The 14281-nt window shown below is 64.4% G+C and overlaps 1 protein-coding gene across 1 annotated transcript in view; it reads left to right on the forward strand.

Moving 5' to 3' along the window:
• LOC148590230 (neurexin-2-like) overlaps window positions 1-14281 on the forward strand; it is a gene marked incomplete at its 5' end in the record, with an annotated part of 55162 nt that overhangs the window by 20371 nt on the left and 20510 nt on the right. Inside the window, 3 exons of the mRNA XM_088539289.1 lie at window positions 1799-1918; window positions 12038-12219; window positions 13969-14140. Of these exons, the coding sequence (XP_088395415.1) occupies window positions 1799-1918; window positions 12038-12219; window positions 13969-14140 (474 nt within the window). The remainder of the gene's footprint in view (window positions 1-1798; window positions 1919-12037; window positions 12220-13968; window positions 14141-14281) is intronic.

The following is a 14281-nucleotide window of genomic DNA, read 5'->3' on the forward strand; positions in this document are numbered from 1 at the left end:
CAAGGGTGCACAGCGATGCATGAGCATGCACGGCGATGCACGAGCGTGTACGGCGATGCACGAGTGTGCACGGTGATGCACGAGTGTGCACAGCGATGCACGAGTATGCACGAGCGCGTACGGCAAAGCACGAGTACGCACGGCGATGCACAAGCACACATGATGATGCATGAGTGCTTACTGCAATGCACGAGTGCCCACGGTGATCCACGAGTGTGCACGGCAATGCAGGAGTGCTTACTGCAATGCACGAGTGCCCACAGTGATGCACGAGTGCCCATGGCAATGCACGAGCGTGCATGGCGATGCACGAGTGCCCTGCAGTGATGCACGAGCATGCACGGTGATGCACAAGTGCTTACTGTGATGCACAAGTGCCCACAGTGATGCACAAGTGTGCACAGCAATGCACAAGTGCACAGTGCAATGCATGCGTGCCCACAGCAATGCCCGAGTATTTACTGCAATGCACAAGTGCCCATAGTGATGTATGAGTGTGCACAGTGATACCTGAGTGCTTACTGCAATGCACGAGTGCCCGCAGTGATGCATGAGTGCTTACTGCAAAGCACAAGCGTGCATGGCAATGCACAGGTACTTACCGGAATGCACAAATGCACACGGCAATGCATGAATGCACACAGTAATGCACGAGTGCACACGGCGATGCACAAGTGCACATGGCGATGCATGAATGTGCACAGTGATGCACAAGCGCATACTGCAAAGCACAAGTGCATGTGGTGATGCATGCAGGTGTGCAGCAGGGGAAAACGGGGTGCATGTGAGTGCATAAGGACGTGCAGCGGGGGTGTACAAGGGTGCACAAGTGCATGCAGCAATGCACAAGTGGCCCTGGTGTCACACGTGGCAGGGGAAACTGGAAGGCAGGAGGATGCACAAGGGTGCATGGGGGGGATGCACAAAGACCTATAGCAGCACCCAGGAGGGGATGGGGCGTGCACAGGGGGCACACAAGGTTGCACAAGAGCGTGCAAGGGTGCACAGGAGGGTGCTGGGGCTCACGAGGGTGCACGGGGAGTGCACAAGGGGGTGGTAGGTGTGCCCCCTTGCGTGCCGTGGTGTATACACTCATGCATTGCAGCATGCACTCGTGCATCATCGTGTGCACTTGTGCATTGCAGCATGCACGAGTGCATTGCAGCATGCACTCGCGCATCACCGTGTGCACTTGCGCATTGCAGCATGCACTCGTGCATTGTGGCATGCACTTGTGCATTGCGGCATGCACTCGTGCATCACCGTGTGCACTTGTGCATTGCGGCATGCACTCGTGCATTGCGGCATGCACTCGTGCATCACTGTGTGCACTCGTGCATTGCAGCATGCATTTGTGCATTGCAGCATGCACTCGTGCATCACCGCGTGCACTTGTGCATTGCAGCATGCACTTGTGCATCAGCATGTGCACTTGTGCATTGCAGCATGCACTCCTGCATCGCCGTGTGCACTTGTGCATTGCAGCATGCACTCGTGCATTGCGGCATGCACTCGTGCATCACTGTGTGCACTCGTGCATTGCAGCATGCATTTGTGCATTGCAGCATGCACTCGTGCATCACCGCCTACACTTGTGCATTGCAGCATGCACTCATGCATCACTGCGTACACTTGTGCATTGCAGCATGCACTTGTGCACCACCATGTGCACTTGTGCATTGCAGCATGCACTCCTGCATCGCCGTGTGCACTCGTGCATTGCAGCATGCGCTCGGGGGGCACAGGGGTGCACAGGGCCCGTTGCGGGTGCGCGGGGGCTCACGGCGGCTGCCCGCAGGCCCCAGCACCACGTGCACGGAGGAGTCCTGCGCCAACCAGGGCGTCTGCCTGCAGCAGTGGGACGGCTTCACCTGCGACTGCAGCATGACCTCGTACCGCGGCCCCGCGTGCAACGACCGTGAGTGCGGGGGCGCGGGGGGCGGCCTCGTGCGCCTTGCACGAGGGGCGGGTGTGAGCGTGTGTGCTCGTGCACTGTGCACTGCTGTGGGTGCATCCTGGTGCACCATGCATGTGTGCGTGTGTGTGTCACTGCACTGATGTGGGTGCATCCTGGTGCACCGTGCACGGGTGTGTGTGAGTCCTTGTGCACTGGTGTGGGTGCATCCTGGTGCACCGTGCATGGGTGTGTGTGAGTCCTTGTGCACTGGTGTGGGTGCATCCTAGTGCACCATGCAGGGGTGCGTGTGTGTGTCCTCGTGCACTGTGCGCTGGTGTGAGTGCATCCTGGTGCACCATGCACGGGTGTGTGCGTGTGTCCTTGTGTGTTGATGTGGGTGCATCCTGGTGCACCATGCACGGGTGTGTGCGTGTGTCCTTGTGCGCTGATGTGGGTGCATCCTGGTGCACCGTGCATGGGTGTGTGTGAGTCCTTGTGCACTGATGTGGGTGCATCCTAGTGCACCATGCAGGGGTGCGTGAGCGTGTGTCCTCGTGCACTGTGCACTGGTGTGGGTGCATCCTGGTGCACCGTGCACGGGTGTGTGTGTGAGTCCTTGTGCGTTGATGTGGGTGCATCCTGGTGCACTGTGCACGGGTGCGTGTGTGTGTCACTGCACTGATGTGGGTGCATCCTGGTGCACCGTGCACGGGTGTGTGTGAGTCCTTGTGCACTGCTGTGGGTGCATCCTAGTGCACCATGCATGTGTGCGTGTGTGTGTCACTGCACTGATGTGGGTGCATCCTGGTGCACCGTGCACGGGTGTGTGCGTGTGTCCTTGTGCACTGTGCACTGATGCGGGTCCATCCTGGTGCACCGTGCATGGGTGTGTGTGAGTCCTTATGCGTTGGTGTGGGTGCATCCTGGTGCACTGTGCAAGGATGTGTGCGTGTCCTTGTGCACTGGTGTGGATGCATCCTGGTGCACCATGCACGGGTGCGTGTGCGTGTCCTCGTGTGCAAGCACACTGATGTGGGTGCATCCTAGTGCACCATGCAGGGGTGCGTGAGCGTGTGTCCTCGTGCACTGTGCACTGGTGTGGGTGCATCCCGGTGCACCGTGCACGGGTGTGTGTGTGAGTCCTCGTGCACTGATGTGGGTCCATCCTGGTGCACCGTGCACAGGTGTGTGCGTGTGTCCTTGTGCGTTGATGTGGGTGCATCCTGGTGCACCATGCACGGGTGTGTGTGCGTGTCACTGCACTGATGTGGGTGCATCCTGGTGCACCGTGCAAAGATGTGTGCGTGTCCTTGTGCACTGGTGTGGGTGCATCCTGGTGCACCATGCACGGGTGCGTGTGCGTGTCCTCGTGTGCAAGCACACTGATGTGGGTGCATCCTGGCACGCCATCCCCACGTGCGGAGGGACATCCTCGTGCACCTCACATGGGGCAGCGTGTGCATCCTCGTGCACCTCGCACGTGGGTGTGCGTGCATCCTTGTGCACCGTGCATGTGCGTGGGGGCCTCCTTGTGCACCTTGCACGCATGTCACCGTGCATCCTTGTGCACCGTGCACGGGGGTGCGCGTGCGCATCCCGGCACACCGTGCACGGACACGTGCGTCACCATGCACGGGTGTGTGTGCATCCCTGGGCACCTTGCAGGGACACGTGTGTCCCCGCGTCCTTTGCACAAGCGTGTGCGTCCTCATGCACTTTGCACAAGCGTGTGTGTCCTCGTGCACCTTGCACAAGCGTGTGCATCCCCGTGCACCTTGCACGGCTGCTGCGCAGCACGAGGCCGTGCAAGGAGCTGCGACCCGGCACCCCCGGGAGGGCCCAGGCGTCCGGGAGCTGCCCCCATCCCCAGCCCTGGGGTGACGCCGTGGGGCTGGGCGGGGGGTGCTGTGGGGCTGGGTGTGGGTCCCGGGGCTGGGTGTGGGTCCCGGTGCCGGATGTGGGTCCCGGTGCCGGACGCGGCTCCCGGTGCCGGTCGCGGCTCCGTCCGCGGGTCGGCGGCACCGAAGCGGGGGAGGGGACGGACCGGAGCGGGGGGGGGGGCGGGTTCCCGTAGCGCCGCCCCCCCTCCCCTCCCCCCGCCTTCCTCCCTCCTCCTCCTCCTCCTCCTCCTCCCGCCGCCGCCTCTGCAGCACCCGGCGCCCCCCGGACCCGCCGCGCCCGGAGCCGCAGGCCAGGCCCGTCCGTCCGTCCGTCCGTCCATCCCTCCATCCCTCCTTCCTCCATCCCTCCTTCCTCATCCCTCCTTCCTCCATCCCTCCTTCCTCATCCCTCCATCCCTCCTTCCTCCATCCCTCCTTCCATCCCTCCATCCGCCGGCGCCGCCATCCCGCGTCCCCCCGGCCGCCATCCCGCGCTCCCCTCCTCATCCTCGTCCTCCCCCTCTTCATCCTCGTCCTCCTCCCCCTCCTCATCCTCATCCACCCCCTCCTCATCCTCGTGCTCCCCCTCCTCATCCTCCCCCTCCTCATCCTCCCCCTCCTCGTCCTCCCCCATCCAAATCCCCATCCTCTTCCTCCCTCCTCCGGCCCCCGCCCTCCTCCCTCCGGCCCCGCAGCCTTCAGCCTCAGCCTCCATCTTCCTCGCTCCGGAGCCGGACGATGCTGGAGCCCAGCTGAGCGCCCCCCCCCCGCCCCGACCCCCCCCATCCATTTATCCATCCGCCCCCCCCCCGGCCTTCATCGCCCCCTCCTCCTCCTCCTCCCCCCCCTCCCCGCATCCCCCCCTCTTCCCCCCTCCATCCCCGCATCCCCCCCCTCCCCCATGCGACGCCGGCCCTGAGCCCCCCCGGGACCCCCCCGGCCCCGGGCTCCGCGCGGGGGGGGCGGTGGGGGGGGCGGCTCCCGTTTTTGGGGCGATTCGGGCCGATTCGGGCACTCGGCTCCCCCCCCCCGCCCGGCTCAGCCCCGTTTTGGGGGGATTCGGGGGCGTTTTGGGTCTCTCCGGAGGGGGGGCCCTGGGCTCTTTATTTTGGGGGGGTTTAGGGACCCTCCCAGCCCCCTTATAAGGGGGATTTAACCCCCCCCCGGCCCCATTTTGGGGCAATTTGGGCCCCGTTTAGGGAGGATCCCCCCCCCCTTTGGCCCATTTTGGGCATTTTGAGCCCTTTTGGGGGATTCCACCCCCTTCCCGGAGCCATTTTGGGGAGATTCGAGCCCATTTTGGGGGTGACTCAGGCTCCCCCCAGCCCCATTTTGGGGTGGTTTGGGCCTCCCTAAGCCCCTCATTTTGGGCACCCCTAGCCCCATTTTTGGGTGTTCTGAGCCCATTTTTGGCTGCTTTCAGCCCCATTTCGGGGGGCCCGAGTCTCTTTGGGGGACACCCCTCATTTTTAGTCCCCCCAGCCCATTTTTGGCTGCCCTGAGCCCATTTTTGCCCCCCTCCGCCCCATTTCTGGGTCCTCTGAGCCTGTTTTGGGGGCTTTAGACCCTTCCCCACCCCAAACCCCTTTTTGGGGCTCCCAGACCCATTTTTGGCAGTTCTGAGCCCAGTTTTTACTCCCCGGGCTCATTTTGGTGGCTCCTCAGGCCGATTTTGGCTCCCCCAGCCCCTTTTAGGGTCTTAAGCCCATTTTGGGGGGTCCCAGGCCCACTTTTGACCCCCAGCGAGGCCACTTTTTGGGGTCCCGAGACCCTTTTTTGTGCCCTTTGTTTTTATTTGGGGTGGGAGGGGGGACAAGGGCCCATTTGGGGGGGTCCTGAGCCCAGTTTTTGCCCCCCAGCCCCTTTTTAGGGGTCCTGGGCCCATTTTGGGGCTCCTTATCCAGTTTTCAACCCCACGGTCCCATTTCTGGGCCCTCTGAGCCCATTTTAGGGGTTCCCGGTCCCATTTTAGACCCCCCCCAGCCCATTTTCTGGGGTCCTGGTCCCGCTTTTGGCCATCCCGGTCCCGTTTCTGGGGGTCCCGCTCCCATTTTTGCCTCTCCGTTCTGATTTCTGGACCGTCCCGGCCCATTTTGGGAGTCCCAGTCCCATTTTGGGAGATTCCAGCCCCATTTTAGTGCCCCCCAGCCCATTCCCAGGACTCCCGGTCCCATTTCTGGGGGTCCCGCTCCCGCTTTTGCCCCAGGGGCCCATTTTAGCCCCCTCCCCCAGCCCATTTTGGGGACTTCCAGCCTATTTTGGGGTCTCCCGCTCCCATTTTGGGGTCTCCCGCTCCCATTCCTGGTGCTGCTGCTCCCATTTTTGCCCCTCCGCTTTCATTTTTGGACCCCTTCCCCTCCCATTTGGGGATTCCAAGCCCATTTTGGGGACTCCCAGCCCATTTTCCAACCCGCTCCTCCCGCTTTGGGGAATCCCGTTCCCATTTTAGGGACTCCCAACCCCTTTTCCAGACTCCCGGCCCATTTCTGGGAACTCCCAGCCCATTTTCCGGACTCCCGCTCCCATTTTGGGGACTCCCAGTCCATTTTTGGGGACTCCTAGCCCATTTTCCGACTCCCTCCTCCCGTTTTGGGGACTCCCAACCCCTTTTCCGGACTTCCGGCCCATTTTGGGGAACTCCCAACCCATTTTCCGATCCGCTTCTCCCGTTCTGGGGACTCCCGCTCCCATTTTGGGGACTCCCAGCCCATTTTCTGACCCGCTCCTCCTGTTTTAGGGACTCCCAGCCCCTTTTCCAGCCTCCCAGCTCATTTTGGGGACTCCCAGCCCATTTTTGGGGACTCCCAGCCCGTTTTCCAGCCTCCCCTCCCATTTTTGGGGACTCCCAGCCCGTTTCCCAGCTTCCCCTCCCATTTCCCCCTCCCGCTGCCTCCCGTCCGCCGCTCCCCCGTTCCCATTCCCGTTCCCGTTCCCATTCCCGTTCCCGTTCCCATTCCCATTCCCATTCCCGTTTCCATTCCCGTTCCCGTTCCCATTCTCGTTCCCATTCCCGTTCCCCCATTCCCGTTCCCGTTCCCATTCCCATTCCCATTCCCGTTCCCCCATTCCCGTTCCCGTTCCCATTCCCATTCCCATTCCCCCGTTCCCATTCCCGTTCCCATTCCCGTTCCCCCATTCCCGTTCTCGTTCCCATTCCCGTTCCCATTCCCGTTCCCGTTCTCGTTCCCGTTCCCATTCCCGTTCCCGTTCCCATTCCCGTTCCCATTCCCGTTCTCATTCCCATTCCCGTTCCCCCATTCCCGTTCCCCCATTCCCGTTCCCATTCCCGTTCCCGTTCCCGTTCCCATTCCCATTCCCATTCCCATTCCCGTTCCCGTTCCCATTCCCGTTCCCATTCCCGTTCCCGTTCCCGGCCTTGCGGGGCGCCCCCCGCCGGCGCCCATGGGCGGGTGCCGCTAGCGGGGGGCGCATGGGGGGCCCGGGGGCGCTGGGGCTGGCGCTGCTGGCGCTGGGGGTGCTGGCGGCCCCGGGGCGCCCGGCGCGCGTCTCGTCCAGCCTGGCCACCACGCACCACGTGCACCACTTCCACAGCCGCCACGGCACGGCGCCCATCGCCATCAACCGCACGCCCTTCCTCACCCGCGGCGCCCACGGTGAGTCCGCCTGGCCCCGGCCGCCCCCGAGCCGCCTTCGGCCTCCTCCTCCTCATGGGGAGCCCCCTGGACCCAGCGTTCATCCCTATGGGGAAACCCAGACCCAGCCTTCGGCCTCCTCCTCCTCATGGGGAGACCCCTGGACCCAGCGTTCATCCCTATGGGGAAACCTACACCCGGCCTTCGGCCTCCTCCTCCTCAGGGGGAGACCCCTGGACCCAGCGTTCATCCCTATGGGGACACCCAGACCCAGCCTGTGCCCCTGTGGGGACACCCAGACCCGGCCTTCGGCCTCCTCCTCCTCAGGGGGAGCACCCTGGACCCAGCGTTCATCCCTATGGGGAAACCTACACCCGGCCTTCGGCCTCCTCCTCCTCATGGGGAGACCCCTGGACCCAGCGTTCATCCCTATGGGGACACCTAGACCCAGCCTTCGGCCTCCTCTTCTTCATGGGGACACCCCTGGATATGGCCTTGTCCCTATGGGGACACCCAGACCCAACCTTCAGCCTCCTCCTCCTCATGGGGAGACCCCTGGACCCAGCGTTCATCCCTATGGGGAAACCTAGACCCAGCCTTCAGCCTCCTCTTCCTCATAGGGAGCCCCCTGGACACAGCCCTTGTCCCTATGGGGACACCCAGGCCCAGCCTTCGGCCTCCTCCTCCTCAGGGAGAGACCCCTGGACCCAGCGTTCATCCCTATGGGGACACCCAGACCCAGCCTTCGGCCTCCTCTTCTTCATGGGGACACCCCTGGATATGGCCTTGTCCCTATGGGGACACCCAGACCCAGCCTTCGGCCTCCTCTTCCTCATGGGGAGACCCCTGGATATGGCCTTGTCCCTATGCGGACACTCAGGCCCAGCCTTCGGCCTCCTCCTCCTCAGGGGGAGCACCCTGGACCCAGCGTTCATCCCTATGGGGTCACCCAGACCCAGCCTTCGGCCTCCTCCTCCTCAGGGGGAGACCCCTGGACACGGCCTTCATCCCTACAGGGACACCCAGACCCAGCCTTCGGCCTCCTCCTCCTCAGGGGGAGACCCCTGGACCCAGCGTTCATCCCTATGGGGACACCCAGACCCAGCCTTTGTCCCTACAGGGACACCTAGACCCGGCCTTCGGCCTCCTCTTCCTCATAGGGACACCCAGACCCAGCCTGTGCCCGTATGGGGACACTGACACCTGGCCTTCGGCCTCCTCCTCCTCAGGGGGACGCCCCTGGACCCAACGTTCATCCCTATGGGGACACCGAGACCCAGCCTTCGGCCTCCTCTTCTTCATGGGGATACCCAGACCCAGCCTTTGTCCCTGTAGGGACACCTAGACCCGGCCTTCGGCCTCCTCTTCCTCATGGGGAGACCCCTGGACACGGCCTTGTCCCTATGGGGAAACCTAGACCCGGTCTTCGGCCTCCTCTTCCTCATGGGGAGACCCCTGGACACGGCCTTCATCCCTACAGGGATACCCAGACCCGGCCTGTGCCCCTACAGGGACACTGACACCCAGCCTTCGGCCTCCTCTTCCTCATGGGGATGCCCAGACCCAGCCTTAGTCCCTACAGGGACACCTAGACCCGGCCTTCGGCCTCCTCTTCCTCATAGGGAGACCCCTGGACACGGCCTTCATCCCTATGGGGACACCCAGACCCAAGCTTTGCCCCTACAGGTTCACTGGGACCTGGCCTTCGGCCTCTTCTTCCTCATGGGGAGCACCCTGGACCTGGCCTTCATCCCTATAGGGACACCTGGACCCAGCCTTTGGCCTCCTCTTCCTCATGGGGAGACCCCTGGACAGAACCTTTGTCCCTATAGGGACACCTGGACCCGGCCTTTGGCCTCCTCTTCCTCATGGGGATGCCCAGACCCAGCCTTAGTCCCTACAGGGACACCTGGACCCGGCCTTCGGCCTCCTCTTCCTCATAGGGAGCACCCTGAACCTGGCCTTTGTCCCTATAGGGACACCCAGACCCAGCCTGTGCCCCTACAGGGACACTGACACCCAGCCTTCGGCCTCCTCTTCCTCACAGGGAACCCCCAGGCCTGGCCTTCATCCTATGGGGACACCTAGACCTGGCCTTCATCCCCATCAGGAGCCCCAGAGCTGCCTTTGTCCTCCTCTTCCTCATTGGGAACCCCTAGTCCCGCCTTTCATCCCTATGGGGAGCACCAGACGTGGCCTTCGGCCTCCTCATCTTCATCCTGCTCCATGCGATGGTCTTTGGCCTCCTCTTCCTCACAGGGAGGCCCCCAAGCGCAGCCTTCATCCCTATCAGGAGCCCCTGTCCTGGCCTTCAGCCTCCTCTTCCTCAAGGGGAGGCCAACCCCCCCAGACTCAGCCTTCATCCCTATGGGGACACCTAGACCCTGCCTTCCTCCTCCTCTTCCTCATAGGAAGCCAACCGATCCAGCCTTCCTCCTCCTCCTCCCAGGGACTCTTCCAGGCCTTGCCTTCATCGTTGTCATCATCATCATCATCATCCTTATGGGGACCCCCCTGTTGCCTTTGAGGGTCCAATCTCCTCCTCGCAAGGTTCCCCAGACGTGGCCCTCATCCTCCTCCTCCTCGGGCCCCCCAGATCCGGTGCCTTCATCCTCTTCTTCCTCATGGGGACCGCTGGGCCCTGCCTTCCTCCTCCTCCTCCTCACTGCAGGGACGTCCAGGCCTGGCCTTCAGTCTCCCCCTCCTCCTCCTCCTCCCCGCCGCCCCCGTCCAGGGATTGCAGCCTTCCTCCTCCTCCTCCTCCTCCTTCCTTGTCCTTCGTCTCCTTCCTCCTTCCCACATCCCCATGCAAAGTCCCCGTGCAAGGTCCCTGTCCTTGTGCACAGTCCTCGTCCCCATGCAATGTCCCTGTCCCCATGCAAGGTCCCCGTGCAAGGTCCCCGTCCCCGTGCACGGTCCCTGTCCTTGTGCACGGTCCTCGTCCCCATGCAATGTCCCTGTCCCCACGCAAAGTCCCGTGCAAGGTCCCCATCCCTGTGCAAGGTCCCCATCCCCGTGCAAGGTCCTTGTCCCTCTGCACGGTTCCTGTCCCCATGCAAGGTCCCCGTGCAAGGTCCCCAACCCCGTGCAAGGTCCCTGTCCCCATGCAAGGTCCCCAACCCCATGCACAGTTCCTGTCCCCATGCAAGGTCCCTGTGCAAGGTCCCTGTCCCCATGCAAGGTCCCCAACCCCGTGCACAGTTCCTGTCCCCATGCAAGGTCCCTGTGCAAGGTCCCTGTCCCCATGCAAGGTCCCCAACCCCGTGCACAGTTCCTGTCCCCATGCAAGGTCCCTGTGCAAGGTCCTTGTCCCTGTGCAAGGTCCCTGTGCAAGGTCCCCATCCCCGTGCCAGGTCCCCGTGCGTCGCCCCCGGCTGCATTTGGGGATGCTGTGACAGAGCAGAGCACTTGGAGCTGGACCCGTGCATTTGGGGCAGGGGGATCTGGGGACATTTCCAGTGGATTTGGGGCTTTGGGGCAAGAGGCAGAGCTTTCCGGGTGAATTCGGGGCATTTTGGCTGAATTCGGGCCGTTTCAGGTGCATTCGTGGCGTTTCGGGTGCATTCGTGGTGTTTTGGGTGGATTCAGGCCGTTTCAGGTGCATTCAGTGTGGATTTGGTGCCCACGTGGCCATGTGTGTGCCCCAGGTGTCCCCTCCATGCGCCCCCCTTGCACAAGCACGTGAGGCCGCGTGTGCTAGCACGTGCGTGTGCAAACGTGTGTGTGCAAGCATGTGTGTGTGTGTGCAAGCGTGTGTGCACAACTGCGTGCATGGGCAAGCATGTGTGTGTGCAAACACGTCTGTGTGCATATGCAACTGTGTGCATGGGCAAGTGCACACGTGTGCAAGCATGTGCGTATGCAAGCGTATGTGTGCTTGTGTGTGTGTCCAAGCATGTGTGCACAACTGCATGCATGGGCAAGCATGTGTGTGTGCAAACACGTGTGTGTGTGTGCATATGCAACCATGTGCATGGGCAAGTGCGTGCGTGTGCAAGCATGTGTGTGTGCGCAAGTATGTTTGCAAAAGCGTGCATGTGTGTGTGCAAGCGCGTGTGTGCAAGCGCGTGTGCGTGCAAGCGTGTGCATGCCCGGGGGGCTGCGTGTTGCACGCGCGTGTGCCCGGGGCCGTCGCACGTGGGCGCCCGGCCCGGCCCTCGTGCCGGGGGGGGGGGGGCACTGACCTACATTGCAGTGCGGGGTAGGGGCTGCGCCCGGACGCCTGGGCCCCTCTCCTGGCTGCCCAGGTCCCCCCCCTCGGACGCCTGGGCCCTTCCTGGGTGCCAGGAGGGTCCCATGGGCCCCACGATTGCTCCATGGAATGGGGAGGGGGTCCCGTCCGTCCCGGACGCCTGGGCCCCTCTGGTGCATATTAACACCTGGGGGGCGGGGGGGCCGTTTCTGGCACATCCCAGACACCTGGGCCCCTCCACCCGGACGCCTGGGCCCCTCCAGCACATAACAAGCCCTGGGGGTGGGTGGGGGGCACTGGCACCTCCCGGACGCCTGGGCCCCTCCAGGGCACATCAGGATGCAAAGGAGGGGGTTCCAACGCGTCCCGGACGCCTGGGCCCCTCCAGGGCACATCAGGATGCAGAGGGGGGGGGTTCCAGCACGTCCCGGACGCCTGGGCCCCCCCTCCTTAACGCACCCCCCCCCCCCCGCAGCGGGCACCACCTACATCTTCGGCAAGGGGGGGGCCCTCATCACCTACACGTGGCCCCCCAACGACCGGCCGAGCACCCGGGCCGACCGGCTGGCGCTCGGCTTCAGCACGCAGCAGCGCGACGCCGTCCTGGTGCGCGTGGAGAGCGCGTCCGGCCTGGGCGACTTCCTGCAGCTGCACATCGTGAGTGCCGGACGCCTGGGCCCCTGCTGTGGGTGGGAGGGGGGGGGGTGCCCGGACGCCTGGGCCCCTGTGAAGGAGGGGGGGTACCCGGACGCCTGGGCCCCCGCAATGGGGGAGGTGCCCGGACGCCTGGGCCCCCAAGGGGGTGGCGGGAGTTGGCACCGGACCCCCAGGTTCTTTGGGTGCTGGGGAGGGTCTGGACACCTTCGGGTCCCCGGACGCCTGGGCCCCCTGGGCAGGATGGGGGGGGTGGTACCTGGATCCCCTGTGGGTGCAGGGGGAGGGGGGCACCCGGACGCCTGGGCCCCCTGTGGGAGGGGGGATGTGGGCACCCTTGGTGGGGGAGGGGGGCACCCGGACGCCTGGGCCCCCAGCACGGCTGGGCTGGTGAATCAGCCGCTCCCACCCCCCCGCTCCAGCTCAGCCACCCCCGGACGCCTGGGCCCCTCCGTGGCCTTGATGACGTCATTAGTCGTGTGTGGGGGGGGGACAACACTATTTTGGTGCCATCCAGGCGATTCTGGCGAGCGGGAGGGCCCAGGCGTCCGGGGGGGGGGGCCCAGGTGTCCGAGTGACCCCGGGTGTCCGGGTGGCCCTCGGGGGGCCCAGGTGTCCGGGAGGTCCCTGTCACCTGCAGTCCCCGGGGTGACCCCAGTGGGTCCCTCCCCGTCGCGCGGTTGGTCCCTGTTGCGGTGTCTCCACGGTCCCGGTGTCCCCAGGGTGACACTGTCCCCCTGTCCCCACTGTCCCCGGGATCCCACTGTCCCCCCTGTCCCCATGGTCCCGCTGTCCCCGCGTCCCTGCGGTGACGTCCCCGCGTCCCCGTGTCCCCGCGGTCCCGCGTCCCCGTGGTCCCGCAGTGACATCTCCGTGTCCCCACATCCTCGTGGTGATGTCCCCATGTCCCCAGCGGTCCCGCATCCCTGCATCACCATGGTGACATCCCTGTGTCCCCGCGTCCCTACTGTCCCGCATCCCCGCGGTGACGTGCCCGTGTCCCTGCAGTGACATCCCCATGTCCTCACATCCCTGCGGTCCCACTGTCCCATGTCCCCGCGGTGACATCCCCGTGTCCCCGCGTCTCTGCGGTGACGCCCCATGTCCCCGCGGTCCCATCCCTGTGTCCCCGTGGTCCCATCCCTGTGTCCCCGTGTCCCGCTGTCCTGTGTCCCTGCGGTGACGTCCCCGTGTCCCCATGTCCCCATGGTGACACCCCATGTCCCCGTGGTGACATCCCCGTGTCCCCAGGCGCAGGGCGCCCTGGGCGTCCTGTTCAACGTGGGCACCGAGGACATCGCGCTGGAGGAGCGGGGGGCGCCCGTGTCCCCATGTCCCCATGGTGACATTCCTGTGTCCCCATGGTGACATCCCCACGTCTCCGTGTCCCTGTGTCCCCATAATGACGTCCCCATGTCCCCGTGTCCCCATGGTGACATCCCCGTGTCCCCGTGTCCCCATGGTGACATTCTCGTGTCCCCGTGTCCCCTGTCCCCAGGCGCAGGGCGCCCTGGGCGTCCTGTTCAACGTGGGCACCGAGGACATCGCGCTGGAGGAGCGGGGGGCGCCCGTGTCCCCGTGTCCCCATATCCCCATGGTGACGTCCCCATGTCCCCGTGTCCCCATAATGACGTCCCCATGTCCCCATATCCCCATGGTGACACCCCGTGTCCCCGTGTCCCCATGTCCCCATGATGACGTCCCCATGTCCCCGTGTCCCCATGGTGACATCCCCGTGTCCCCTGTCCCCAGGCGCAGGGCGCCCTGGGCGTCCTGTTCAACGTGGGCACCGAGGACATCGCGCTGGAGGAGCGGGGGGCGCCCGTGAGCGACGGCCGCTTCCACGTTGTCCGCTTCACGCGCAGCGGCGGCAACGCGACGCTGCAGCTGGACGGGGGGCCGCTGCACGAGCGCTACCCGCCAGGTAGGTCCCTGCGGCACCGGAGCGCCCTCGGCATCCCCTATGGATCCACAGGGCTCCCCATAGATCCCTGGAGCGCCCTACGGATCCCCGGAGCGCCCTATGGATCCACAGGGCTCCCTAGAGATCCCTGCAGCGCCCTAG

This window comes from Tinamus guttatus, unplaced genomic scaffold, assembly GCF_059628265.1.
Source record: "Tinamus guttatus ecotype Peru unplaced genomic scaffold, ASM5962826v1 Tinamus_guttatus_pri_ptg001568l, whole genome shotgun sequence".
Classification (NCBI taxonomy): Eukaryota; Metazoa; Chordata; class Aves; order Tinamiformes; family Tinamidae; genus Tinamus; species Tinamus guttatus.